This window comes from Poecile atricapillus, chromosome 11 (assembly GCF_030490865.1).
Source record: "Poecile atricapillus isolate bPoeAtr1 chromosome 11, bPoeAtr1.hap1, whole genome shotgun sequence".
NCBI lineage: Eukaryota > Metazoa > Chordata > Aves > Passeriformes > Paridae > Poecile > Poecile atricapillus.
Genome location: NC_081259.1, coordinates 734,599 through 759,104, shown reverse-complemented (window position 1 = coordinate 759,104; position 24,506 = coordinate 734,599). Strand labels below are relative to the sequence as shown.

The 24,506-nt window shown below is 51.3% G+C and overlaps 1 protein-coding gene across 1 annotated transcript in view; it reads left to right on the top strand.

Annotated features, from left to right (window-relative positions):
• SPG11 (SPG11 vesicle trafficking associated, spatacsin) overlaps nucleotides 1-24,506 on the top strand; it is a 28,760-nt gene that overhangs the window by 589 nt on the left and 3,665 nt on the right. The window contains exons 2-39 of the mRNA XM_058846477.1: nucleotides 544-728; nucleotides 1,452-1,679; nucleotides 2,210-2,390; nucleotides 2,916-3,053; nucleotides 3,608-4,086; nucleotides 4,311-4,456; nucleotides 5,119-5,251; nucleotides 5,732-5,887; nucleotides 6,339-6,517; nucleotides 6,660-6,836; nucleotides 7,209-7,280; nucleotides 7,681-7,808; nucleotides 8,366-8,541; nucleotides 9,208-9,415; nucleotides 9,878-10,081; nucleotides 10,750-10,856; nucleotides 11,608-11,753; nucleotides 12,065-12,226; nucleotides 12,577-12,643; nucleotides 13,069-13,231; nucleotides 14,211-14,413; nucleotides 14,936-15,044; nucleotides 15,281-15,440; nucleotides 16,182-16,394; nucleotides 16,526-16,726; nucleotides 17,121-17,228; nucleotides 17,557-17,716; nucleotides 17,820-18,034; nucleotides 18,437-18,910; nucleotides 18,977-19,003; nucleotides 19,139-19,204; nucleotides 19,304-19,637; nucleotides 20,391-20,533; nucleotides 20,922-21,120; nucleotides 21,682-21,819; nucleotides 22,329-22,462; nucleotides 23,568-23,675; nucleotides 24,133-24,301. Coding sequence (XP_058702460.1) covers nucleotides 544-728; nucleotides 1,452-1,679; nucleotides 2,210-2,390; nucleotides 2,916-3,053; nucleotides 3,608-4,086; nucleotides 4,311-4,456; nucleotides 5,119-5,251; nucleotides 5,732-5,887; nucleotides 6,339-6,517; nucleotides 6,660-6,836; nucleotides 7,209-7,280; nucleotides 7,681-7,808; nucleotides 8,366-8,541; nucleotides 9,208-9,415; nucleotides 9,878-10,081; nucleotides 10,750-10,856; nucleotides 11,608-11,753; nucleotides 12,065-12,226; nucleotides 12,577-12,643; nucleotides 13,069-13,231; nucleotides 14,211-14,413; nucleotides 14,936-15,044; nucleotides 15,281-15,440; nucleotides 16,182-16,394; nucleotides 16,526-16,726; nucleotides 17,121-17,228; nucleotides 17,557-17,716; nucleotides 17,820-18,034; nucleotides 18,437-18,910; nucleotides 18,977-19,003; nucleotides 19,139-19,204; nucleotides 19,304-19,637; nucleotides 20,391-20,533; nucleotides 20,922-21,120; nucleotides 21,682-21,819; nucleotides 22,329-22,462; nucleotides 23,568-23,675; nucleotides 24,133-24,301 — 6,596 coding nt within the window. The remainder of the gene's footprint in view (nucleotides 1-543; nucleotides 729-1,451; nucleotides 1,680-2,209; nucleotides 2,391-2,915; nucleotides 3,054-3,607; nucleotides 4,087-4,310; nucleotides 4,457-5,118; nucleotides 5,252-5,731; nucleotides 5,888-6,338; nucleotides 6,518-6,659; nucleotides 6,837-7,208; nucleotides 7,281-7,680; nucleotides 7,809-8,365; nucleotides 8,542-9,207; nucleotides 9,416-9,877; nucleotides 10,082-10,749; nucleotides 10,857-11,607; nucleotides 11,754-12,064; nucleotides 12,227-12,576; nucleotides 12,644-13,068; nucleotides 13,232-14,210; nucleotides 14,414-14,935; nucleotides 15,045-15,280; nucleotides 15,441-16,181; nucleotides 16,395-16,525; nucleotides 16,727-17,120; nucleotides 17,229-17,556; nucleotides 17,717-17,819; nucleotides 18,035-18,436; nucleotides 18,911-18,976; nucleotides 19,004-19,138; nucleotides 19,205-19,303; nucleotides 19,638-20,390; nucleotides 20,534-20,921; nucleotides 21,121-21,681; nucleotides 21,820-22,328; nucleotides 22,463-23,567; nucleotides 23,676-24,132; nucleotides 24,302-24,506) is intronic.

The window sequence follows — 24,506 nt, the reverse complement described above, 5'->3', positions numbered from 1 at the left end:
ACACCTGCGGCTGGGGCAGGCTGCTCCGAGCCCCCCTGGGGCTGGGACACGGCTCTGCTCTCCCCTTTGCTCTGCCCTGGTCCCTCTCTGCCCCCTCCACATCACCACGGAGCAGCTGCGGCACACCTGGAAACTTCCTCGGCCCAAAAACCAGGGAGAAATCTGGGGATGGACAATGTGTTCAGTGTGTTCTGCTCTCCCTGGCCGGCAGAGCTGGTGTTTTCCCTCCTGGAAATCCTGAAACAAAGCATCCCTCGTGTCCTGGGTGACTAAAGTGCAAAACGCACCAGGATGGAGAGCCCTTTATCCTAGAGAGGAGGAGGAGGAGGAGGATGTTGCAGTGCAGGAGGAGTTGGGATTGCTCAGGCTCTGTCCTGACAGGGATGAAGCAGTTCCAGTGCTGGGAGGGACGGGGTGGCAGCAGTGAAGTTTCCCTGCTGAAGTGAAGGTGTTGCCCATCACCAGTGCACATCCACAACTGTTCAGCTGGGAGATGGGGAAAGGGAATAAAGGCAATAACCTTCCTGAATGTTTTATCTTCAGCTTCGTGTGGGACAGCGCAGATGATGATGGTTCTCACTCAAACAAGACAAAACTCCTGGCTCTTGGTCAAAACCATGACCTGTTTGTCTATGAATTCAATGTAGAAGATGGAAAACACAACCCAAATTCGCTGCACAGTTGTAAGGAAGAGACACTTAAAAAGCTCCTTGAAGCTAAAAACATCAGTGAGTAAATTTCAATGTGTTGCACGTGTGGAATATTGCAGGGCTGGTTCTGCTGCTCCTGCTGGGATGGATCAGGGAATGGGATTGAGCACTAGGGAATTTCAGGTACCTCCACACTGATCCAATGTGATCAGCAGGATTCATGGAATTGAAAAATAATGGGGACATTTCATAATTAAACTCTTGCAGGGTCATGTTTGAGTGATAAAAAGTTTTAAAAATAAATTTTAATAAAATATATGCAACCCTGCTCTCTCAAATTTTAACTTTAATATTGGGACCGATGGGAAGAAAAGCGAGCCAGGGCTCATCAATAACCCTGCAAAGACTAATTAAACATTTAACCTTGTATTTTATGATTAGCAAACATAGTGTGCAGTTAGAATGAGCCTTTGCTGTTCTTAAACAGTCTCCCTTCCTAAAATATTTTATTTCCAAAGTTCATAGCTTTTCCTCTCAGTGCTTACTGAAATCCTATTTTGTGCTGATTTTTTATGTTCTTCATAGTATTGTCCATTGAAAAAGCCACATAAAGAGTTTTGGGAAATGGTTCTAGGATTAATGTCCCTGTGAGATTTAAAACCAACCACCCCAACTCACAATCTGTTAGGATGGTAACTTGGACAATGAATTTGAGCTGTCATTTTCTTGGGATCCCTTTACAAATCAAAAGTCCCACCTGGCTGTAATAAGTTAAAAATTTAAATATCTTTAAATTTACAGGTCTGCCTTCGATTTTCTCTATGAAGATTCTGTCTTTTGGAAGTAACAAGTGCAAACTTCTGCTCAACCAGTTTATCCTTGTGCACCTGACCTTTCCTGGGGAGGACTCATCCCCTGAGACCTGTGACTGCTTCCCCCTGGCTCTGCCTCCAGAAGCTGTGGCGAGAGTCACAGACTCCCAGTTCTGCAGGGGGATCCTGTTCCTGTTGGACAGTGCTGGCTGGATTTGTATCCTTTGCAGGAGAGATCAGGGAGAATCATCTGCAAGAACAAAATTGCTTTTCTTTGCTGTCAGGGCTGAGCAGAATTTTTTTAAAGAGGTTTAAGTGATGCCTGTGAGGAAGGTTGTGTGGCCACGTCCTGGTGGTTGTAGTGAGGTGCCACAGTTGTGTTGGGTTTCCCAGCACCCCACTGGAGATCTGCTTCCCTCTGGATTCATGGGTTTCATTCAGCTTTGATTTGTGGCTCTGGGTATAACAGCCTGACTTCTACTGCCACCTGATTGCTTAATTCAGATTAATGAATGTGATTGCAGGGATCAGAGGCTGGGAGGCAGGTCTGTGTGTTGGGATGAGCAGGGGCCCAGACCTGGCATTTCCACCTGGATTGAGCCTGTTCCTGGGCATCTTCTCTGGCACATTAAAGTACAGTAAAGTCAGGTTGTGTGTGCCTCCTCTTGGAGCCAGAATTCACCACCTTCCCCTGGCGTGTAACTCCTCTGCTGGGCACTCAGGGCTTTTCCTTGATGCTGTTTGCAGACATATTTGGCTGCTCTGATGGTGCCACCTTAGGGAAGGTCAGTGTGGGAGCTGGGCAGGGGCAGGGCCCAGCCCCTGGGGCTCCCCTGGCTGGCCTGGCAGTGTCCCCTGACCTCAGCACGGCCGTGGTGACCAGCACCTGCCACCGTGCTCTGGCTGTGCAGCTCAACTCCTACTTCAGGTCAGCTCCCAGGGCAGGGCTTTGTGCTGAACTGACCCTCACAGGCCCAGACTCATCGGGGTGCTGGCAGCTTTTCATCCTCTGCTAGAGCAGAAACTTCCTCTTTGTTTGAAAATTGCCCTTTCGCTGTTTGCTCTGATTTATTCTCTGTCACTTTCACAAAGGAAACTGTATCACATCTCTTTATTTTAATCTATCTGTTCACAACTAGATAAACTTTATCTTGCCCTTTGTGTTTTTTCCAGGAAGATGAGGTGCTCTCAGTGCCAGGGGTGGGTGGTAGCATCTTTTAGAAATACTGTGGGCTACAGAATTATCAAACTCTGTGTTGATTTAGCTTGATAAATTAGGACTGGGTGGTAATTAAGAGGTGGTGTCAGCCTCAGAGGAAAGAGCAGCAGGTTTTGATGGCCCACCCGTTATCCTGAGAAAAAACTGCACCCACAGCTCCTGGAGGACTTAAACATAAAAAAACCACCTTGAATCATCTGAGCAAGGTGAAATTTTGTACTTATTTCTTTACAGACAGTTCCCTGAGCATTTGCTCTGTAAGAGAGATCCAGAAAATCTTCCAGTGCAGCCTCCAGAGGGGCTGGATGAGGATGAGCTGGCCAGTTCTGAGCACAGCATGGAGCTCCTGTCGCAGCCGTTCCGCACAGACAGGTACAGAGGGGAAAAACCTCCTGACACAGCCTGGGCTTTGCCTCCCTTGGGTCACTGATAATAAACTGCTGATTTGTTCTTTCAGCTGTGGTTGTGACGGGTGAAATCAGCCCATTCTGCTGTAAACCTTTTGAATTTAGGGTGGACTAAGCTTTACATACGTCATTGAGCAGCTTCAGGAATTGCTGCTTTGGGGTTACCTTTGAGTCTTACTGATACTAATGAGGCATGTCAGTTACAACTTGATGTGTGGAAAAGAAAGATTCAGTTCTGGAATTAATTCTGTTTTTTGATTGATGGGGCATTTTCTGTGTGGAAAAGGGAACTTTTTCCTAGAAATGCTAAACATGGATGTTGTCAGCTGATGCATCTGTGATCACTCAGCTTGGCTGCAGGGAGTATTTAAGTGCAGATAAAGAGGCCATGGTGAGGTTAAAATGCAGGATGCTGGATGGATTTTATAAGCTCAAAGTGCATTTTATTTAACTGAGAAAGCTTTGCCTGCCTTGTTCTTGGAGGTCTTGGTGTTACAGGTGACTTTGTGCCCTCCACAGGTCCTGGAAGGCACAGTTGTCCTCACTGTGGGACAGAGTAAGGAGAAGAAGAACACCAGCTTCTCCAGATTTTCACTCCAGTCAAGTGAACAACTTGAATTTGCCTTGGTATCAGTTTTTTACCCATCTTGAAGATCACGATCCTGCAGTTTGTGATGATCCAGAGAGGATGGTGGCCTTTGTTCCCCGGGCTGTTACATGTGCAGCTTCCCGGGCGCTCCAAAGCCAGGGCACAGCCTGTGGGGATGCAGGACAGCAGTGGGCACAGATCCCCGTGGCAGCACCCCAGGAAATGGTCAAACTGGAGTGTAAACTGGTGACTGGAGCTAAAGCTGTGTTTGTGGTGCTGGCACAGGACACGGGGCTGTCTCTGGCGCTCTGGGATTTTGAGTCGCAGGAGGTGACGTGTTCCCACTTCGGCAGGAGCAGTGTCTACGTGGAGTGCAGTGCAGAGCTGCCCCTGTGCCTGCTGCTGACAGGTGAGGGGCCACAAACTGTCCTGACACAGCTGCTTCAGGGTTTCAGTGTTTCACCTGCTTACCTGGCTGCTGTTGGGTAACTTCCCTTGCATTCCTGCTCGGTGGGATCCAAACAGAGCCGCTGCAGCTTTGCCTCGCTCTTTTGGAAGCAGCAGTGGGTAGAAATGCTGCTGCCCAAGGAGTGGCTGCTCTGTCTTTAGCTGTGGCTTGGTTCTGTCGTTCAGAGCGTGGTCTGTGCCTGGTCCTGTTTGGTTTGAGTCGGGAGGAGTTCCTGAGCAGGCTGATGATGTTTGGCAGTGCTGCAGTTGTGGATGCCGTGTGTCACCTCAATGGCTGGGAGAGGTGCTCCATTCCCATCCATGCCCTCGAGGTAAGGAAAGCTGCCTCCAGTCTGGCAAAGAATCAACTCTGCATTTCAAGCAGGGTGGGTTTAGACACAATTAAAATCGTGCCTCGAACACAGGGGCAAAAGGAAGTGGTTTGGTTGTTAAATAAGCAGTAAAACAGTTATTTTTAAAGTTGTTAAATAAGCAGATGAGTAACCCAAAGGAAGAAACAGAGCAGCAAAGTGAATGCACGTTAATAAAATAAAAGAAAATGCAGCAGTGCTCACAATTCCCTCTTAGTTGGACCCAAAAGCAATTTTGCCAATTTCTGCAGCAGTTTTTGTCCTCTTGCAAAGTGTTAAATATGAAAAGAAATCCTTGGAACTGGATTTCTGGCTTTATTGTACTGTTCATATAAAATTGCTGTGAGCTTATTCAGACTCCTGATTCTCACAGAATTTACTGTATATTGCTGCAATAACATTTTGTGTGTGAAGATACAGGGCAGGGGTCAAAGGAGCCTGCCAGGTACTGTACAGGTCACCTTGTTATTTCAGGCTGCAGGTGCTGCACACAGAGTTTAAATCCCTTCTGCTTTTCTGTGTTTGTAGTTTGTCACTGAGGATGGAGTAAGAATTCCATCAGTAAGTGCTCAGTGTGTGAGTTTAGAATCCCTTCTTGATTGTTCTGTTTCGTGTTTGTCTAGGCAGGTTTGGAAAATCGCCAGCTGGACACAGTGGACTTGTTTTTAAAAAGCAAAGAAAGTGTTTTCAGTCTGTCTGCACCCTGCCCTGGGCCTGAGCACCCTGGGGATGGCACCTCCCTGTCCTACCTGAGAAGTAAGTGAAGAAGGTGAAGTGAAAGTGAAGTGAAATACAATAAGTGAATAACAAATACAATAAGTGAATAAGTGAAATACACCGAGGTGCATTTCGTTGTGAGAAATACACTGAGGTGCATTTCATTGTGAGAAATACACCGAGGTGCATTTCCTTCTGACAAATACACTGAGGTGCATTTCATTGTGAGAAATACACCGAGGTGCATTTCCTTCTGACAAATACACTGAGGTGCATTTCCTTCTGAGAAATACACCGAGGTGCATTTCCTTCTGACAAATACACCGAGGTGCATTTCATTGTGAGAAATACACTGAGGTGCATTTCATTGTGAGAAATACACTGAGGTGCATTTCATTGTGAGAAATACACTGAGGTGCATTTCCTTCTGAGAAATACAGCGAGGTGCATTTCATTCCCTCTCTCCCTGTGGCTGGCTGTGGGCTGCAGATGTGTGAACTGTTTGTGGAACCATTGCAGATCTGGAGGAGCTCAGGCCAGCTTTAAACTTGCTCTGCTCAGCAATCCAGGACAGTGACATGGAGCCTCACAGCAAGCAGTTCTCTGAGCAGCTCCTGAGCCTCACCCTGACCTTCCTTACCAAGCAGCTGGAGGAAATCTTTGTGCACACACAGGGTAAGATCCCTCCTGCTGGGTCATATCTAGTAGTGTGTCATCATTTAAGTAAGTAAGAACAGCTAATTCTTTTAATTAAAAGTTTAAATTTGCCTAGAATTAACATAAAAATACTAGAATTAAGTGAGTGAAAGATGCTTATCCCTGTGTTTTAGATTGGACTTACCTGACTAATATCTGGTTGGATTAATACAAAATTTCAGTTCTCCTTTACTGGTCCCTGGGCAGGAAAACCCCTGAGTGAGGGCAGGGAGCTCTGTGGGGTTGTGGCTGTGCCCTGGGTGCTGGGAGTGCTGGGCTGTCACTGCCTGCACAGGGGACAGAGCTGATGTGCTCTTCCCTCCGAGGGGTTTCTGTTTATTAATCAGCACATTCATTAATTCAGCATTGCTAGACATTAAAATCTGTCTGTTCATTCCCATTTGATTGATGTCTTGGGTGCTTTTGGCAGAACCTGATGAATTCCTGCAGAAGGCTGCAGATATTTTAACTGACTACATCATTAAACTGAGAAAATTCCTGAGGAAATATCCTCGAGCACCGATGACTCCGGGGCACACGGGAGCTGACCTGGATGAAGACCTGCCTGAGATAGAAGAGAGCCAAGAATGGCAAAAACTGACACCAGAGGTGAAACTGAGTCACCCAGATTTTAGTGCTGTGATGGAGTTTATATAAGGAGATGATTTATGTGGAAATACCTTAAAGGACAGGGGAAGAAGATCAGCACAGGGCTGGTATAGATCCGTTTGTTCCTTGTTTTTCCCTTCAGGAGGTCATTGCTGAGGCCATCCTGAGCAACAAAGTGCCAGAGGCCCAGATCTTCTTCCGAAGGCAGCAGCACCCTGCTGAGAGCCTGCAGGAGTTTATCCAGACGGGTTTGAGCCTGGCCTATGACTGTCTGCTGAGGGGCAGCACCAGGGAGGCCTCGCAGCTGCTGAGGAACCTGGTGAGAGCTGCTGGGGTGGGGCTGCTGAGGAGCACGGGGAGCTTCTGGGGCTGCTCTGGGGGCACTGGCTCCAGCAGAACCAGGGGGGATTGCAGTGAAAATGGGATTCTTTGGGGCTGCTGAGCGAGCCTGGCCGTGGGGGTGTGTTGGCTGAGCTGCTGAGCAGCAGGGTCAGGGTGGCTCTGCCTGGGGAGGTGTCCCAGGCTTTGGGGACATCGGGGACATCCCTGTGGGAGCTGCTGCAGGGCCTGTCACGAGCCTGTTGGTCAGGGCTGTGTGCTTTGGAAGGAAAGCAGCTGTGTGTGTTCTGTGTTTGATCTTTCCAGTGTATTCTCTTGGCACATTTTACACTGGGTGTCTTCTCTGTGCCAGGGCTTCGACGTGAAGCAGGAGCTGCACAAGATCTGCTTCCACACAGAGGACAAACACGTCCGGGAGCTCCTGGTGAGTGCAGCAAAGGCTCCTCCAGCTCAGGGCTGAGCCCTGGAGCCTTGGGTGTGTTTGTGCTGGGACTGAGCTGACCTTCAGAGCAGAGACAGCCAGGGCTTGTGCCTTCCTCCTCCTGGAGCATCCCTGTCCCTTTGCATTTGCAGTTAAAGTACAGAGCTGTTAAAATTTCATTTATTTGTCCTGGCTCTGATCAGGTTCTCTCACACAATCTGGAGTTCTCTTGCCATTTAAGTGTATTGCTCTCTGCTTCCAACATTTTTTTCCTACATTTGGTTGTTGTTTGCACTTGCAGGATCATTTACAACCGGAATGTATTAAAGACAGACTAAACTGGGGGCAATTGGAGGTAATACTTTAACAGTTGAAGGTAATGCTTTAATTTTTTGAATTAAAGGTGAAAGTCTTACAAGAAGAAAACTATTTTTCTGAAAAAGAGAAGAAAATGATAGACTTTGTGCATCAGGTTGAAAGCTTCTACTCGGAATCCTTCCAGGAAAATAAAGAGTCTCAGTCTCTTTCCAGGTAATGTGGGTTATTAATTTTAATAATTAATTAATAGCATTAATAGGGTTTAAAATGTGCTGGATTCTACATTCTGTGAGATTTACTGCACTAACAGATACAGTCTTTAGCTTCATTAATTTCACACTGCACATTTGCAGAAATCAGAGTCAGTGTGGGCACTGAGTCATTTTCTCATTAATGTAGCAGTTCATGTTCTCTCATGACAAACTCCTGTGTGAGTCGTGACAAACTATTGTGAGGGTGACAGAGCTCTGCTGCTTCAAATGAAGAGTTTTTAATAATAATATTAGAATTACTACTCAGTTATTCGTGTTCAGATGTTTGCTCTGTTTCTGATCTATGGTGTCTGTAGCACAGCAAACGAAATAAGCTACAGAAATCATTTCCCAGTTAAATAATGGTGAAACCGTTATGATACTGATAATTTGTTATGTCAGCTTTGGGCAAACGAGGCAGCTCTTTAGCTCTGGAGCTGGAGTCAGTCCCTCTGGCACCCTCAGGGGGCTGTGCTGAGCTGGGGGTGCTGAGGCCAGGCTGACCCCAGCCCGTTGCAGTTTCAGCAGCTGCAGGAGGCAGCAGCAGGAGCTGTGCAGGCACCAGGCAGTGCTGGGCTCGCAGCTGCGCCGGGGCAGCAGCAGCAGCAGCAGGATCAGGGTGCTGCTGAGCTGGGCTCTCTGGTGGGATGAGCTGCTGCAGGAGATGATTCTGCTCCCCTGGAAACCTCGCCAAGGCAAGTACTGTGGCACTGAGGGCTGAAACTGGGAATGAGGATCTCTTTGGGACAGCACAGCTGCTGTGTGGGGCTGGCAGGGGCACAGAGGTCACTTATTTCTTATTTGTGTTATCAGTGGAAGTGGGTAACGATGGCTTTCAGCCTATTCCATCCTGGATCTGGGCTCTTCCTGTAGAGAAGGGTTTGGAAGTGGCTGGAAGGGCCTTGGCTGAGGCATGGCCACGTGTGAGTGCCACCCTCTGCCACGTCCTGCCCTGCTCCCTGTGCTGGGGAGCCACTCCCAGCTCTGCCAGCACGAGGTTCCAAAAGCTGGAGCAGTAGCCTTGATCTCAGCACCATGTTTGCAACTGTTCATTAAAAATAGATACCTGGAGGGACAGGACACAGGGAATGGCTCCCAGTGCCAGAGGGCAGGGCTGGATGGGATTTGGGGCAGGAATTGTTCCCTGGCACAGGTGCCCAGAGCAGCTGGGGCTGCCCCTGGATCCCTGGCAGTGCCCAAGGCCAGGCTGGGATGGTGAAAGATGTCCCTGCCCAAGGAACTTGATGCACTTTAAGGTCCCAGCCCAAACCATTCCACAATTCAGTGCAAGAAAATCCCAGTATTTCCCTCAGAAGTGTTTGTGTGTGCTGATTTCATTCATTCACCTTTTTGAAACCCAGAACTCAAGTCCTGCAGTCCTGAGGCTCTCTGGATGCACCTGACAGCCCAGCATGACTGGGTCAGCATTTGCTCCTGGATTGAGGAGTCAGAGCCCAGCCAGGCTCCGTGTGGCCGCTCTGCCTGGCCCCCCCTGAGCCCTGACATCGTTGACAGGAGCACCCTGTGCAGCCCCTACATGAGACAGGACATCCTGAACAAGCTGGCCAGGTAGGGCCCCCAGGGCTTCACACTCTCTCTCCTTCCTGTGTGAAGCCAAAATCAGAAATAAAATCCTTGACACACAGTAATTTTTATGCTGCTCTTTTTGGAAACAGCACCAATCCATGGCTAAGTGTGATTTTAGTCTTCTACTTTGGGTTGTCTGAAACACTAAGAGCACTCCTCCCTCAGCCCCTGGATGTTTCCCAGTGGTTATATTCCTGATTCCAGCTTTAATGCAAGGGGGAAATTCTGAGCATTTCACAGCTGGTTCTGTGCAGTGATCACAGTGTTGCTGTGATCAAAGCAGATGGATTTTGGCACATTGTGTTTGTCTCAGTGGGGAATTAATGCCTGAGAGGGAAAGGTCTGCTCTAATTCTGAGCTGAAAACACTCATCAGAACTTGTCAAAGAGAACTGAGCTTGTCAAAGAGAGCTGTGTGATCAGTGTCTGTGCTTTTTTCTGACAGAAAGGGAATCTTTGTCCGTTCTGAGCTGGAAGATTTTGAGCTCTTGCTCCAGAGGCTGTCATGCCTGGGGGGAGTCCTGCAGAATCCCCACCCTGTTCCAAAATACAGCACTGCCAGTGGCCTGGACTTCCATGGCCAGTTTGTCCTGCACTGCCTGGAGCACAGCCTGCAGTACCTGCTCTACACTTACCTGGACTATTACAGGTAGCAACCCTTCCCATCCCTCAAATCCCGTGAGGGATCCCAGATTTGAAGGAAGAAACACAACTTGAAGAGTTGGTAGGGAGAGTTTTCCTCAGCCCTGGCAGTGTCATTTCACAGAAACTCTGGGGCAGTGTGTGAGATTTTAAGCCATATTTTGCAGCTTTATTCAGATTGTCTTAATATTAATTTGCGTGTCAGTCACAAAAGGAAACAATTACAGCTGTAATTAGCGTGATGCTGTAAGCAGTACAATCCTAAATGAGCCAAGACAAGGTGCTCTTCAGAAGCTCAGAATATACAGAATTCAGAAACTTCCTTAAGCACAAGTGTGAATTTACTCCTGCTATGTTCAAATAAGGAAATTGCTGGTTTCCACCTAAACCAGGGTTAGCTGGGGTTTGAAGGTGTAACCAGTGTTAGGTATTGGATGAATACTTCCCACTTAATGGATACTTGGCAATCAAAATTTCTGAGCTCTAACTCCAGTCTAACACTGGAATTATCAGGAGTGTAGAAGTGGACAGAAAAAAAGCCACTAGCTCATTTTCTGGTTTGTCTAACCACTTGTATTTGGTGTAACACCCATGGGATGCTGCAGATCTTTAATGCTGTGTTACCTCAGTGGTTACAAGTCCTGTGTTTTCACTCTGCTGCTCATTCATTTCCAGTTTAACCCCTTCAAGCTGCCCTATCCTGGATAACAAGGAGCTGCACGAAGCCCATCCCTGGTTTGAGTTCCTCGTGCAGTGCCGAGGGGTTGCCAGCAATCCCCGAGGTAGGGATCTCGCTGCAGAGCGGGGCTGATGCTTCTGCCCAGCACAGCTGGGTTAAACCTCTGCCCTGCTGCAAACCCTCTGGCCATGGCCACTCACCTCCCTGTCCAGCACTTGCTCATCTCTGAAATCTGGGTTGTGATTCCTGCTTAAACTGCCCTTGAAGATCTGGAGGCTGCACAGAAGTGAGAATCATTCTGTGTAGGATCATCGTTACCTCCAGCTCAGTTAAGTTCCAAACAGGTTGAACAGAAGGGAGAATTCATGGGAAAATACACATCCCATTGGAATGAAACCTTCCTCTAGTCCCTGTGGTACATTTTGATTTCTCTGCCCTTGGATTATGTGTTGGCTTTACTGAAAGCCAGTAGAATTTGTGCCCCTAACTCATCGTGCTTTTTAAACATTTCATCTTCTTCAGAGTCACATTTAAAAAAGACAAACATAATCCCAAGTGAAGATTTTTTTTTAGGAAGCGTGATCAGTGTAGGATAAAGAATTGAACCACTCCAGTGCTAAACTGTGGGGCTCAACCCCTGGGGAGGCAAAGCTGTAGTTTGAGCAGGGAAAGCTTGGTAAACCTTAGCTCATCTTACCTGTGCTTATTGGCAAAGTGAGGAAAACCAGTATGGACAACAAAAAGTAGAAAATTCAGCATTTTTCACAGTCAGAGGACAGCTGTAACATGTGATTGATGATTTAACACTGGTTTTGCATGGAATTAAGTGTCACTTTTTTTTTTTTCCTTTGAAGATCCCAAGATGATTTTCCAGGCCAGTCTGGCCAACGCTCAGATGCTGATTCCCAGCAGCCAGGGGGGTGTGAGCAGCATCCTGCTGGAGGGCAGGACCCTGCTGGCCCTGGCCACCACCGTCTATGGGCCTGGGGGCATCGACCAGGTACTGCCTGGGGCACCTGGGCCCCTGATCCCTGTCCTGCTGCTGCCCTGCCCTCGTGGCTTTGATAGAAAATGTCCCCTGAGCCACGTGCTGGAATGGCCAGAGTGTCACAGCACAGGCACCTGCAGCATCAGCTGCTGGGGAAGATGGGGCTGATACAACTTGAGAACATTTTACAGGAAAAAAGATGATGCTTTCTGTGTTGTCACTGCATGTCAAATTCCCCTGAGGGAGATTGGCACACCCCAAAGTTGTTTTGTTGTCATTTAGTGCAGTTTCCTCCTAATTAATTTTGCTTGCTTGCAATGTAGGTCCTTCAGAACGAAGATACAGAAAAACCTCTGAAGAAAGTTGATCCACAGCTCTTAAAAATGGCCTTGACCCCTTACCCCAAGCTGAAGGCTGCTCTCTTTCCCTCCTGCACTGCTCATGGAATTTTGCCTCCTGACATCTCTCTCTACCACCTTCTGCAGGTACACAAAGTGCTTTTGGCAGGACACAAGGAAAGAGAAGTTTGGTGTCAGCTGAAGGGGGTGGGAGCCAGGGCTTGTTTTGGGATGCTTAATGTGGAGCTGAAGTTCCCAGCTTCATCCTGAACTGCTTTTTCAAATGGTCTCTACACCCTGTGACTTTGCACTGCTGGAATGGCAGAGAGGGATATTCTTGCAGTGTTCAGTGGGTAAGGTGTTTAATATTGCAGAAATTACAATATTTAAATTTTAAGATGTTTGTAACGGTAAGAGGATCAGGAATTGAGAATTAGATAGGACAGTGATGTGAAATTCTTAAGCTGCCTCAATATATTTTGTTTCTGATCTTTCAGTCATTAATGCCCTTTGATCCCACAAAATTATTTGGCTGGCAATCAACAAACACTCTTGCTGTGTCAGGTATGTTTCCTGCCAAGGTCTACATGCTTTCCTAGCCTAAGCACCTCAAACAAATTACGTTCCAGGGGAATTATTTGGCAGATAAATTTACTCAAAAGCCCATTTCTTTCACGAGAAAAATAGTGTAATTTACTAAAACTGGGTTTTGAACTAGAATTCTAGATTTTTGCATTAAGCTCTTCACAGGCAGATCTTTCTCTAAATATCAGAAAGAAAACCCCTGTTTTATTTTAAAAGCAAGCTGAGGTGGTGCAGAGCTCTGATCTTCCAGCGAGGAGTGGGGTTTCAGTGTGGTTTTGGGTCTGCCAAGGTCTGGATGAGAGCCTGGGGAGCCGTGTTTGATCCTGCCCCACGTTCTGCAGCCTCAGGAGCTGCTGCTGTTGGGTCCAGCTGTTGTCACTGCCGGTGCTGCTGTGTCATTCCAGATGCCTGGAGCGAGCTGCCCCACTTCTCCTGGCCCGAGCTGGTGAGCAGGCACGCCGTGCTGGAGAGGCTGGGCTTCCTCTTCTACCTGCGCCACGGCCGCCCTGCCTTCGCCTTCGGCACCTTCCTGCAGCAGCTGGCCAGGAGCAAAGCCCCCAGGCAGCTGTGAGTGTCCTCAGCAGGCACAGAACTGAGCACGGGGGCATTCACCCTCCCCAGCAGCCCCTGGGTGTGTCCTAAAGGTCAGAAATCAGATGGCACCTGAAAGGAGGAGAGCTGAGTTCGGAATTACCGCAGTGGAATCCGCACAAGGGAAGCCAGCAAAATATTCCAGTCAGATCAAACTCTTCTTTTAGGAACCTGAGCCCCTAGATGACTTTGTAGGAGAGTGATGCCCCTTTCCTTTGACATTTCCTAATGTCCTTTGAAATTTCCTAATTCTTTAGTTTATCAGTAAGGCAAGAAAAGGGAAAAAATGCTCTGGAGGCTGATGGATTTAAATGTTCTGGCTGAAGCTTCAAAATCAGGTGTTCAGAAGGGTTAAATGGCACATCTTGCATAAATACCTGGAATTCGCTGTTTAGTGTGGGAATTAGAAGAAATCACTTTGTTTCTGGGATGTCTGGTTTGTGCATTAGTCACTGTTTGTTTCTCTCCATCATTTCCACACAGATGGGTTTCTCTTGTGTAAACAGGTAAAACTGGAGCAAAAAGGGAAGCAGACATGAATGTAGAGTGAAGCCATGGTTCAGCAGACAGTCAGGGACACAGGATTATTTCAGTGGCTGCTGTGGGAAAACCCTTTGGGTACATTTTTCTCTTAGCACCATCTGCAGGTCAGACTCGGCTTCCTGGTGCTGCAGTGGATTGGAAATCTGCAAATGTGCAGATCTCTTTGTGCCCTCAGCTGCTGAGGGGGTGTTCAGTGAATTTTAACACCAATTCCACTGCCTTTAGCTTTTGATAAATGTACTAAATTGCAAACTCTGCTTGTCACGTGTGAGCCTTCATTCCCACACCCCCATTTTCTATCAACATGAAAGCTGTGGCTGAGGGTTGTGTTTGTGGCTGCTGGCTGTGGTGTTCAGAGCAGCACAGAGCTGCAGCTCCATGTGTGTGTGTGTGTGTGTGCTGCTCCTTGCAGGCTCCAGCAGGCAGCACAGGAGGCCCGGCTGGTGGCCCTGTCCTCCCTGGGTGTCCCCTCGGTGGCAGCAGCCTGTGTGTGCTTCCTGGAGCTGCTGGGGCTGGACAGCCTGGGGCTGCGTGTGGATCTCAGAGCTGCCACCATCATCATCACCCACAGGACCCGCAGCGAGGCCTCTCATCACAGCCACAGGGACAGCCTGGGTGAGGAGCCTTTGGCTGCTGGGGAGTGGGCAGGAGAAGCAGGGAGGGGGCAGAGGTGCTGCCTGCTGGCTCAGCAGTGCAGTAAAAGCATCTGAGAACTTTGCTGTTCTTTTGTTCCTGGTTTTGTACTAATTTTGAAGGTGCATGTTGATCCTGTGGTGTGGGGTAAGGCAGGAGGAGTGATACAGCTGTATCAGGAGCTAACACACACTGTCCAGCAGCTGCTAAAGCTGATATTAGTGAGGTTCAGCCTGGTGTTGTAATAATGTTCCACAGAGTTAAACAAATGCCAAATCTCCTTTCTCCCTCCTCTTTGAAAGCTGTCTTACACCTGCAGGGAGATCAGGTGTTCAAAGCTGTAGGGAAATTAAATTTATCCTAGAAATAACTTCAGAAAGTTGAATTTCTAACTCTAGGGCCACAGGTGGCTGCTTTCCCAACCAGGAACCTACTGGTTCTCTTGGAAACGCTGCCCTGGCTCTGAGCCCAAACAGCACCTCAGGAATGTCTTCTCCTCAACAGCTGAGAAGTTTACAAAGTTGGCTGATGGTGAAAAAGCAGCAGCAGCAGCAATTCTGAGCTCCTTGGAGGAGGCCTTCTGGGATGGCATTGAGCAGCAGGGAGTGAAGAGGTGAGAGCAGCCTGGTTTGAGAGGTTATCTGGGGAAGGGGAGCTGAGCACTGGCTGCTCACTGGTGTTTGTGTGTCAGGGCACAGCAAAGAGGCCAGGACAGGACAGGACAGGACAGTGCCTGCCTCGGTGGCAGCTCCCAGGGCTGTGTGCAGGGTCACAGGGTCACTTCACACCTGAACATCTGCTGCAGATACTGCAGCTCATGGCAGCTGAAGCTCTCTGAACTCCCTGCAGGACATCCAGTGACTCCAGAAGGCAGTGGTCCTTGGTCATGCAGTTCTGCAAAGTCCATAACCTGGAGCTGAGCACGTCCTTCCTGAGGGAATGTGCCAAATCCAACGAGTGGCTGCAGTTCCTCGTCCAGACCCAGCTCCACGGCCACCAGCCAGCCCAGGTGAGCTGTGGGTGCATTAAACTGAGTCTTGTAGCAAGAGGATATCCCAGTGTCGAGACAACAGGGGCCTCAGCAGTTCCTGGGCTTTGGTTCTCTTGGGATATTGAAACCCTTGGGCTGTGCAAGCCCTTCCCTTGCAGCTACACTTGCCAAATAAATTTAAACTCAAGCAGTTACTGCTTTTTTTAATTGAAGAGCTGCCAGATGTTCAGTGTAAGTTATAATAAAGCCACTCATCTTTCCTTTCAAAACTCAAATTGATTTCTTGGTAAAGATACTTAAACTTTTGAGAATCCAATTTTTCCACCTTTGGTTTGGAACGTGATTTAAAAATGAATAAAATACTCCCATAAAAGCAATTGGGAAAAGCCATGTGAGGAAGCTAACTGGGTAATTCCAGGTAAGATGATGCTCAGCAGGCCTAGGATTTTATCTTGGATCTCCTTGTTGTTTTGAAGAATCTGTAACTATTAAAGTAGACCCTTTTCATGCTCTGTTGCTGCCCTACAAGAGAGAACAGAGCTGAGGCTCTCTAGGAGACATTTGAGCTTTGTGGAAAAGGATGAGCTTCAATCTTTCATTAGAATAATTCACACCTACAGAACCCATTTTCCTCTCTGGGTCTCCAAAGCTGTTCTAAGAACCAAATTTGAAGAGTGTTTTGTCTTTGTGCATTCAGTGCTTCCACCCTCCTGCCCTCTCCTCTGAGCCTGACGAGGTTTTGGTGCTTTTCCCCAACAGGTGGTTCCCCTCCTGCAGGATTTTCCTCCCGTGGTACGAGACCACCTGCTGCTGGCCCTGGGCAAGCTGCTGTGTGCTGAGGCTGCCCGTGCAGGGAGCGTGTTCCAGATGCTGCTGCAGTGCCAGGAGGAGCCCAGCCCCTGCTGGCACCTGCTGGCAGAGGGGCTGCGGGCACAGGCGCCCATCCTCAGCGTGCTGGCAGCCTGCTGCCCCGTGAGTTCCCTGTTTGAGGAGACAGCAGGAGCTGGGCCTGCTCCCTGCACCTGCCCAAACCTGCTGCTGCTCCTGTGGGACCCCTTCCAGCGGGCAGCTGGGCTATAAACCCATCCTTCTGGCACTTGCAGGATGCCAACCTCATCTCCTGCCTCTGTGTGTGGATCATCACTTCTGTGGATGGTGCCACCAGGGCTGAGGCCACTGCCCACACCCAGAGCCTGGCAGGGAGTCCCCAGTGGGACCTGCAGGACCTCGCTGCCATCTGGAGAGTCCTCCTGAGGAAGCAAAAGAGCAAAACACTTCTCAATGGCTTCCAGCTCTTTTTGAAGGTGAGGGAATGTGGTTTCAGGGTGTATTTGATGTGTCTCACACCTCCTGGCTTCCAGCTCTTTTTGAAGGTGAGGGAATGTGGTTTCAGGGTATATTTGATGTGTCTCACACCTCCTGGGCCTGTAAATCCCCTTCTGTCTTGCTTTGTGCCAAGGATAACCTGGCTGTCCACTGAAATTCCCAGACAAATTAGAAGTTCTTCCAGTTGTCACAGATTTGTAGATCCTACATCAACCTTGCATGCAATTTTAATAAATTAAAACTTCATTGTTCTGCTGCTGAGGAAACAAATTCTACATTTATTGAATGAAATAATAGATGATTTTTTTAAAGTATGATTTATTTATTGAGGTACTTTTGGGAATTTATCATCTGGTTTTTTGTGTCTTAAAGGATTCCCCTTTGCTGCACATCCTGGAGATGTATGAACTGTGCATGAACTGTAAAAAGTACAACGAAGCTAAAACCAAACTGGAGAAATTTCAGGAAAGCCTCACAGAAGTAAGGACACGGATTTTCTCTAAATGTCATTGCTGGGATTTAGCAGCTGGGCTGAGAGTTTTCACAGCCTGCTCCTTGTCTCTCAGTGCAGAGGTTTGAACAATTCTTTCCATCCCACTTTTCTGGTTCCCTGAGTATGCTGCTAACTAACATTCCCTGTCATGAGTGGATTTCCTTCCTGCACCTCAGCAGCTCAGTTCCCTTTCCCTTCACCAGCAGATGTGCTTGGACAGCGGCAGGGACTGTTTGTCCAGCAGTTCATTAATTCTGCAGGGCCATGTTCCCATGGAAAGGGACTCCCTGAGCCTTGTCCCCTTGTTTCCCACAGCTGGGAGCCGCGGCAGGGGCGGCCCCCGAGGTGCCGGGGCCGTGGCTGCGGTCGCAGGCGCTGTTCCTGCTGGAGCTGATGCTGCAGCAGAGCCGCACCGACTACGAGCTGGGCAAGCTCCTGCAGCTCCTGGCTGCCACAGAGAACCTCCTGCTGGATGGTGAGGACACCGTGGAGCCCAGCCCCTCTGGCAGGGCTGAATCCTGAGGGAAGCTCAGCCTCCCCCGGGGCTCAGCTCTCCTGAGCTGTTCTCTTTAACCCAGGTGCCCACGTGAAGAGGCTGTGTGCCCTCAGTGAGGCTCTGAGGGGCTCCTCCATCTCCATCAGCCGCTCCATCCTGACCTCCTGCAGCCTGCAGGCTTTCCAGGGGGAGTGCAGCTCCATTCTGCAGCAGCTGCAGGAGAAAGGAATGTTCAGCCTGGCTCGGGAGGTGGCAGCCCTGGCTGAGCTGCCCGTGGACAGCGTTGTCACACACGAGGTACAGTTAGTGACAGTCACCTCTTCTTCCTGCTGCTGCCAGCATTGGGCATGCAGCTTCTCAGCCTTCCTGAAACGTTAATTCTTTGTTAAGTAATTTTTTATTTTAAATGCAAGTGCACCAAACACTCTGGCTGCATGGTTCAGGACAACTCTCCTTATTCTCTTACTGTTTTTATTCCAATACAATCAGTTTTATTTGGGGAGAAAAACAGACAGGTTTGTCTATCAGGGGGTGGAAGTAGATGATCTTTAAGGTCCCTTCCAACCCAAGCCAATTCTGTGCCTTGTTGCATATTGGGGCAGTTATCTAAATCCAGTGTTTCAGTGCTGGCCATCCTGTGTCAGCTGGAGTTTTCTTGCTTGGAAAGATAATTGTGATAAACCTCTGTGGCTTTTACAGGTTCTGAGAGATCTACATCATTTAAGAGACACTGGACAGTGGCATCACCCCCAGACAAGAGCTGACTTCTGGAAAAAGTGCAACGACACCTTCAGCAAACATTCCGTCTGCAGCCGAGCCGCAGCGGCGTTCTTCCTGGAGCAGGCCAACAGCGTGTGGGAATGGCCGGCTCAGGAGCACAGAGCCGGCCTGGGGGAGAGGCAGCTGCTGCTGACGCTGGCCGGGCACTGGCTGGCGCTGGAGGAGCCCGAGGCGGCGGTGCCGGAGCTGCAGGAGCTGGAGAAGCGGATCTGGCAGTGCCGCGTGGCCGAGCGAGCGCTGCCGGCCGAGGGCTCGGGGCAGGCTCCGTGCGGGCCGGGCCGGGAGCTGCCCTTCGCCAGCCTGGCCCGGAGCTTCTCCTTCGCACAGCTGCCGGCGCTGAGGGCGGCCGGGCCCCGCGGCCTGCAGGCCCTGGGACCCGGGGAGCCCCGGCAGGTCCCGGAGCCCCGGCAGGCCCTGGAGCCCGGGGAGCCCCGGCAGGGACTCGGGGAGCCCCGGCAGGCTCTGGGGCCCGGGGAGCCCCGGCAGGTCCCGGAGCCCCGGCAGGCCCTGGGGCCCGGGGAGCCCCGGAAGGGTCTGGAACCCCGGCAGGTCCCGGAGCCCCGGCAGGCCCTGGAGCCCGGGGAGCCCCGGCAGGGACTGGGGCCCGGAGAGCCCCGGCAGGGACTCGGGGAGCCCCGGCAGGCTCTGGAGCCCGGGGAGCCCCGGCAGGCCCCGGAGCCCCGGCAGGTCCCGGAGCCCGGGGAGCCCCGGCAGGCCCTGGAGCCCCGGCAGGCTCTGGGGCCCGGGGAGCCCCGGCAGGCCCTGGAGCCCGGGGAGCCCCGGCAGGTCCCGGAGCCCCGGCAGGCCCTGGAGCCCCGGCAGGTCCCGGAGCCCCGGCAGGGCCCGGAGCCCCGGCAGGGCCCGGAGCCCCGGCAGCCCCTGAGCCCCGCGGAGCGAGCGGCGCTGGCCGCGCTGCTGGGAGCCCTGCTGGACGAGGGCAGCGTGGCCGAGGCCGCCCGAGTGTGTCAGTATTTCCAGCTGTGGCCCCGGGACGTGTCGCTGGTGCTGCACTGCAGGGCGCTGGCCTCGGGGGAGGCCGGGCTGGAGCAGCTGCAGCCCGAGGTGCGGGCCCTGCTGGCGGCCAGAGCCGGGACAGCCGAGGCGAGCGGAGCCCCCAGCAGTGAGTGACTCTCTGCCCTGCCTCCCCTCTCTTTGCCTCTCCCCGAAACTGCTGCAGAAATCTGGCTCTGCCTGGTTTCTCTCCCCGGTTCCTGAGTGCTGTGGTGACAGCAGTTGGAAGCCCGGTGTGCTTCGGGCAGGGTGTTCTGTGAACAGCTGCCACAGATCCCCAACCTCCCCTTTGGTACCTTTGCTCTCAATTCTGGCCCACTAAAGCAGCACTGGGCCTCAGCCCTGCTCCTGCCTTTAGAAAACACACTCTACTAACTTTGTTCTTCTGTAGCTGAAGCAGCTAATTAATTAATTAGCTATTAATTAATATGCTTTCCTGACGCTTCTGCATTCTGAAGGGTTTAGTGTTTCTTGTTTAATAGCAAGGCTAAGGCTGAGAATGTCTGTCTGTTAAGTTCTCTGCATGTCTGTGAACTCTGAGTGAGTTTCAGCTGGAACATCCCTTTCTCATACTGATGTGTAAAGCTGAATAGACAGAAGAGTATAAATGAATCCTAACCCACTGGGAAGGCTGCAGAACCCTCATTCAATCTAATGCTTAGAAATTTTATATCTGAGATATTACTGGGGTGTTCTGTTACATTGAAACAAATGTTAAATTTAAAAGATCAAGGTGTCAAGAGCTCGGTTTTCAAAGAATGAGCAAGTGTCACACAGTTGCTGCAGATTTGGGGAGCTTGGCCCAGGTCTAAGGGAGCTGTGTGCCTTCACGAGATAGGAATTGATGTTTTTTTGTTTCCAGCATCCAGCCTGGAGGAGTGGACCCCTCTGGGGACCCCGAGTGGGGACGATGCCGTGGTGGCAGCGCTGAAGGCTCTGGCAGAGGAGTGTGTCCATGGCAGGGGCTACTGCCGGCAGGTGCTGTGCCTCTACGAGCTCTCCAAGGTAAGGCTGGGCCTGGGGAAGGTCCTCAGCAGGGGCCTGGAGGGGCTGCAGAGGGTGAAATTCCAACCCTTTGTGTGGAAAAAGGCCAGAGGGGCCTGGGCATGGTGTGGGTGAGCTGGAATGTCAGCCTGGCCAGACCCTGCTCTGAGCCCAGCCCAGCTCAGAGCTCAGCTCTGTCTGGTGGCCTTTCCACAGCCTCCCCAGCAGGTCTGTTCACCCTGCCCGCTTCCTTTTGGGTGTTCCTGCAGGAGCTGAGCTGTTCCTTTGGGGAGGTGTTGGTGGGGGATGCTCTGAGTGGGATTTTGGGTGTTCCTGCAGGAGCTGAGCTGTTCCTTTGGGGAGGTGTTGGTGGGGGATGCTCTGAGTGGGATTTTGGGTGTTCCTGCAGGAGCTGAGCTGTTCCTTTGGGGAGGTGTCGGCGCGGGAGCCGCGGGAGGTGCTGGGGGCCATCCTGGCCCGGCGGGGGCCGGAGCGCAGCCGCAGAGCCCAGGCCTTCATCACCTGCCAGGGGCTGTCCCCTGCCACTGTGGCACCACTGCTGGCACAGCAGATCACCCAGGAGCTGCTGGCCTCGGCACAGGGAAAAGGTGGGGACACACCTGGGCTTTGGTCCCTGAGAGCTCAGCACAGCCAGGGGTGTCTGAGCAGCTCTGCCCTGTGAGCAATGCCTGCCTGATGTAAAGTTCTGTACAAATGTTCATATGTAGTTGCTCCTGTGTCCAGTGTGGTGTTGCAGTAGTTAAGGTTGTATTTTTATGGACGTAAATTTAATATTTTTTTTAAAAAAAGGATTTTTAACAGTGGTCTTTGCTGCCCCACATGATCTGTCTTGGGAATATCATGTGCATTTCACTGTGTAAAGCATGACAAAAGGTTTTCCCTTTCTTTTTTTCCTTTGGGAAATGAGGGGCAGCTGTATGGCTGTCCAGTAGGATTTTATTGATTTGAACTGGCAAAAAAGTATTTTCTGATTGTTAAATTTAAGCAGTAACACCCGAAGTGTCTTTAGGATTATAGTCCCAAGACCTCAGTCAGTCTGGATGATGTCAGATTGGTTTGTTTGGGGGTTGTTAATTAATGATAAACAATAATAGGAGTTCTCTCCTGCATAATGAGCAGTGGTGACAGAATTCTCTCTCTGGCCACAGGGCAGAAGCAGGTTTGGAACCCTGCAGTGGAGAGCCAGGCACTCCTGCAGCTTGCCAAGCTGTGCCAGGATCACACCTTGGTTGGGATGAAGTTACTGGATAAAATCTCCTCTGTCCCCTGTGGGGAGCTGTCCTGCAGTGAGTACATGGCAAATCCTACCTGGTGTAACCTGTGTGTAACTACTGTGGCATTGTTGGCTTAAACTCACAGCTCAAAGGGAGCTCTGCTGCTGATCTCAAGTTTGATATTCCATTTGTAGGGCTGAGGATATGCACAGTAGATAAGGGCATTGCGTAGGGAGGTTATTATCTGAACAAAATTCAGATTTCTGTGCTGAGCAGGAGGTGGGAAATGCAGTCAGGGAGTGACCTGAGCTGTCGTGGTGGTTTGTTTGAGAAGGGGCATTGTGACTTTGTTCATATTCATCACAGTTAGGGATTTTTCAAACCCAAAAGCAAAACTTCCTTTTGCAAGCACAGAGCTGGCAGGCAGCGCAGCGATGATGTGTTACACATTTGTCAGCTTCTCCTGGAGGAGGCTGCAAGTTCTGTGCTTTCTGTGCTTTGTGTTTTCTCTTCTGGAGAGAGGCAGTAATTCACTTCCTCAGCCCTTTCAACTGAAATAGCAGAATTCTTCTGCTCTCCAGTCACAGAGCTGCTGATCCTGGCCCACAGCTGCTTCAGCCTGACGTGCCACATGGAGGGGATCACACGCGTGCTGCAGGCGGCTCGGCTGCTCACCGAGGAGCACCTGGCTCCCAGGGAGGAGTATGGGCTGGTGGTGAGTGCTTGTGGGGCTGGGCAGTGGGGCTGTGGGGCAGGGCTGTGGGGCAGGGCTGTGGGGCTGTGGGGCAGTGCCTGTGGGGCAGTGCCTGTGGGGCTGTACCTGTGGGGCTGTACCTGTGGGGCTGTACCTGTGGGGCAGGGCAGTGGGGCAGTGGGGCTGTGCCTGTGGGGCAGGGCTGTGGGGCAGGGCTGTGGGGCTGTACCTGTGGGGCTGTACCTGTGGGGCTGGGCTGTGGGGCTGTACCTGTGGGGCTGTACGTGTGGGGCTGTACGTGTGGGGCTGTACCTGTGGGGCTGTACCTGTGGGGCTGTACCTGTGGGGCAGGGCAGTGGAGCTGTACCTGTACACAGGTGAAACAGCTGCTGGGGAAATGCTGCTCTGTAGGGCAGGGCTGTACCTGTAGGGCTGTACCTGTGGGGCTGGGCAGTGGGGCTGTACCTGTGGGGCTGTACCTGTGGGGCTGTACCTGTGGGGCTGGGCAGTGGGGCTGTGGGGCAGGGCTGTGGGGCTGTGGGGCAGGGCAGTGGGGCTGTACCTGTGGGGCTGTACCTGTGGGGCAGTGCCTGTGGGGCAGGGCAGTGGGGCTGTACCTGCTGTGGGGCTGTACCTGTGGGGCAGGGCAGTGGGGCAGTACCTGTACACAGGTGATTCAGCTGCTGGGGAAATGCTGCTCTGTAGGGCAGGGCTGTACCTGTGGGGCAGGGCTGTGGGGCAGTGGGGCTGTACCTGTAGGGCTGTGCCTGTAGGGCTGTACCTGTGGGGCAGGGCAGTGGGGCTGTACCTGTGGGGCTGTACCTGTGGGGCTGTACCTGTGGGGCAGGGCTGTGGGGCAGGGCAGTGGGGCTGTACCTGTACACAGGTGATTCAGCTGCTGGGGAAATGCTGCTCTGTAGGGAAGGGGCTCTTTGGCATCCTGAAGGAGCTCCTGGAGCCTGGGACGTGCCCAGTGGTGCGGGGTCAGTGCTGAAAGCCTCCCTGCCCGTTTTTCTGTGCTGAATTGATGCAGTTTGGGCTGGGTTGGGAGTCCCCCCGTGGCTCCAAGGGAATGGCTGCAGCTGCTGTGCCTGGGGAGCTCCTGACGTGCCCTGGCTGCCCCCAGGTGCGGCTGCTGACCGGCATTGGCAGGTACAATGAGATGACCTACATCTTCGAGCTGCTGCACCACAAACACTACTTCGAGGTGCTCATGAGGAAGAAACTGGACCCGGTACGTGAGGGACAAACGTGCAGGGAATTGTGTGGCTGCATCAGAAGCACAGGGTGAAATTGTCTGGGCATTTGAGTTCCTGAGTGCAGGAATTGAGAGTCAGCTTTCACAGAAGTAAATTAATGCTGGGGTTTATTCTCATTTTAGTTGAACTGTTTTTTACTAATTAGTTGAGGGCTACGAGTGCAGCATTGAAACTTAAACTTGGCATTGTCGGTGTTTTCACATCCTGCTTTATTTGCAGTTAAAGTTTCACGGGGGCTTTAAAAAATCATAAATCCTCATAGCTTTGTTTAAGTCACAAAGAAAGGTCAGGTTTTGACATTTGTGTCGGGTGGCAGGTTTCGGTACCTGGCTGGGCGGGTGTGAGGCTGCTGTTGGGTTTTGGGGTGCACTTTGGGAGATGCTGGGTGCAGGAGGAGGTGAGAGCCGTGCTCGGTGTGTCCTGTGTGCCCAGAGCGGGACGCTGAAGGCGGCGCTGCTGGACTACACCAAGCGCTGCCGGCCCGGGGACAGCGAGAAGCACAACATGATCGCGCTGTGCTTCAGCATGTGCAGGGAGATTGGCCAGAACCACGAGGCTGCTGCCTCCACCCAGCTCAAACTCATCGAGTGCCGGCCCTGGGGTGAGCGGGGAGCCAGGGAGGGGAGGTGTTTGCAGAGGGTGGGATTTAGGGCTCTCTCCTGATGTGACACTGCCCCCGTGGCTCCCCTGGAGCAGGGACAGACCCAGCTGGGTTTGCAGGGCTCCTGTGAAGTTCTGGGCTCTGTGTGTGGCACCCACGGGCTGAGCTCTGTGGCCTGGGCAGCCCCTGCTGCAGCAGCAGCGAC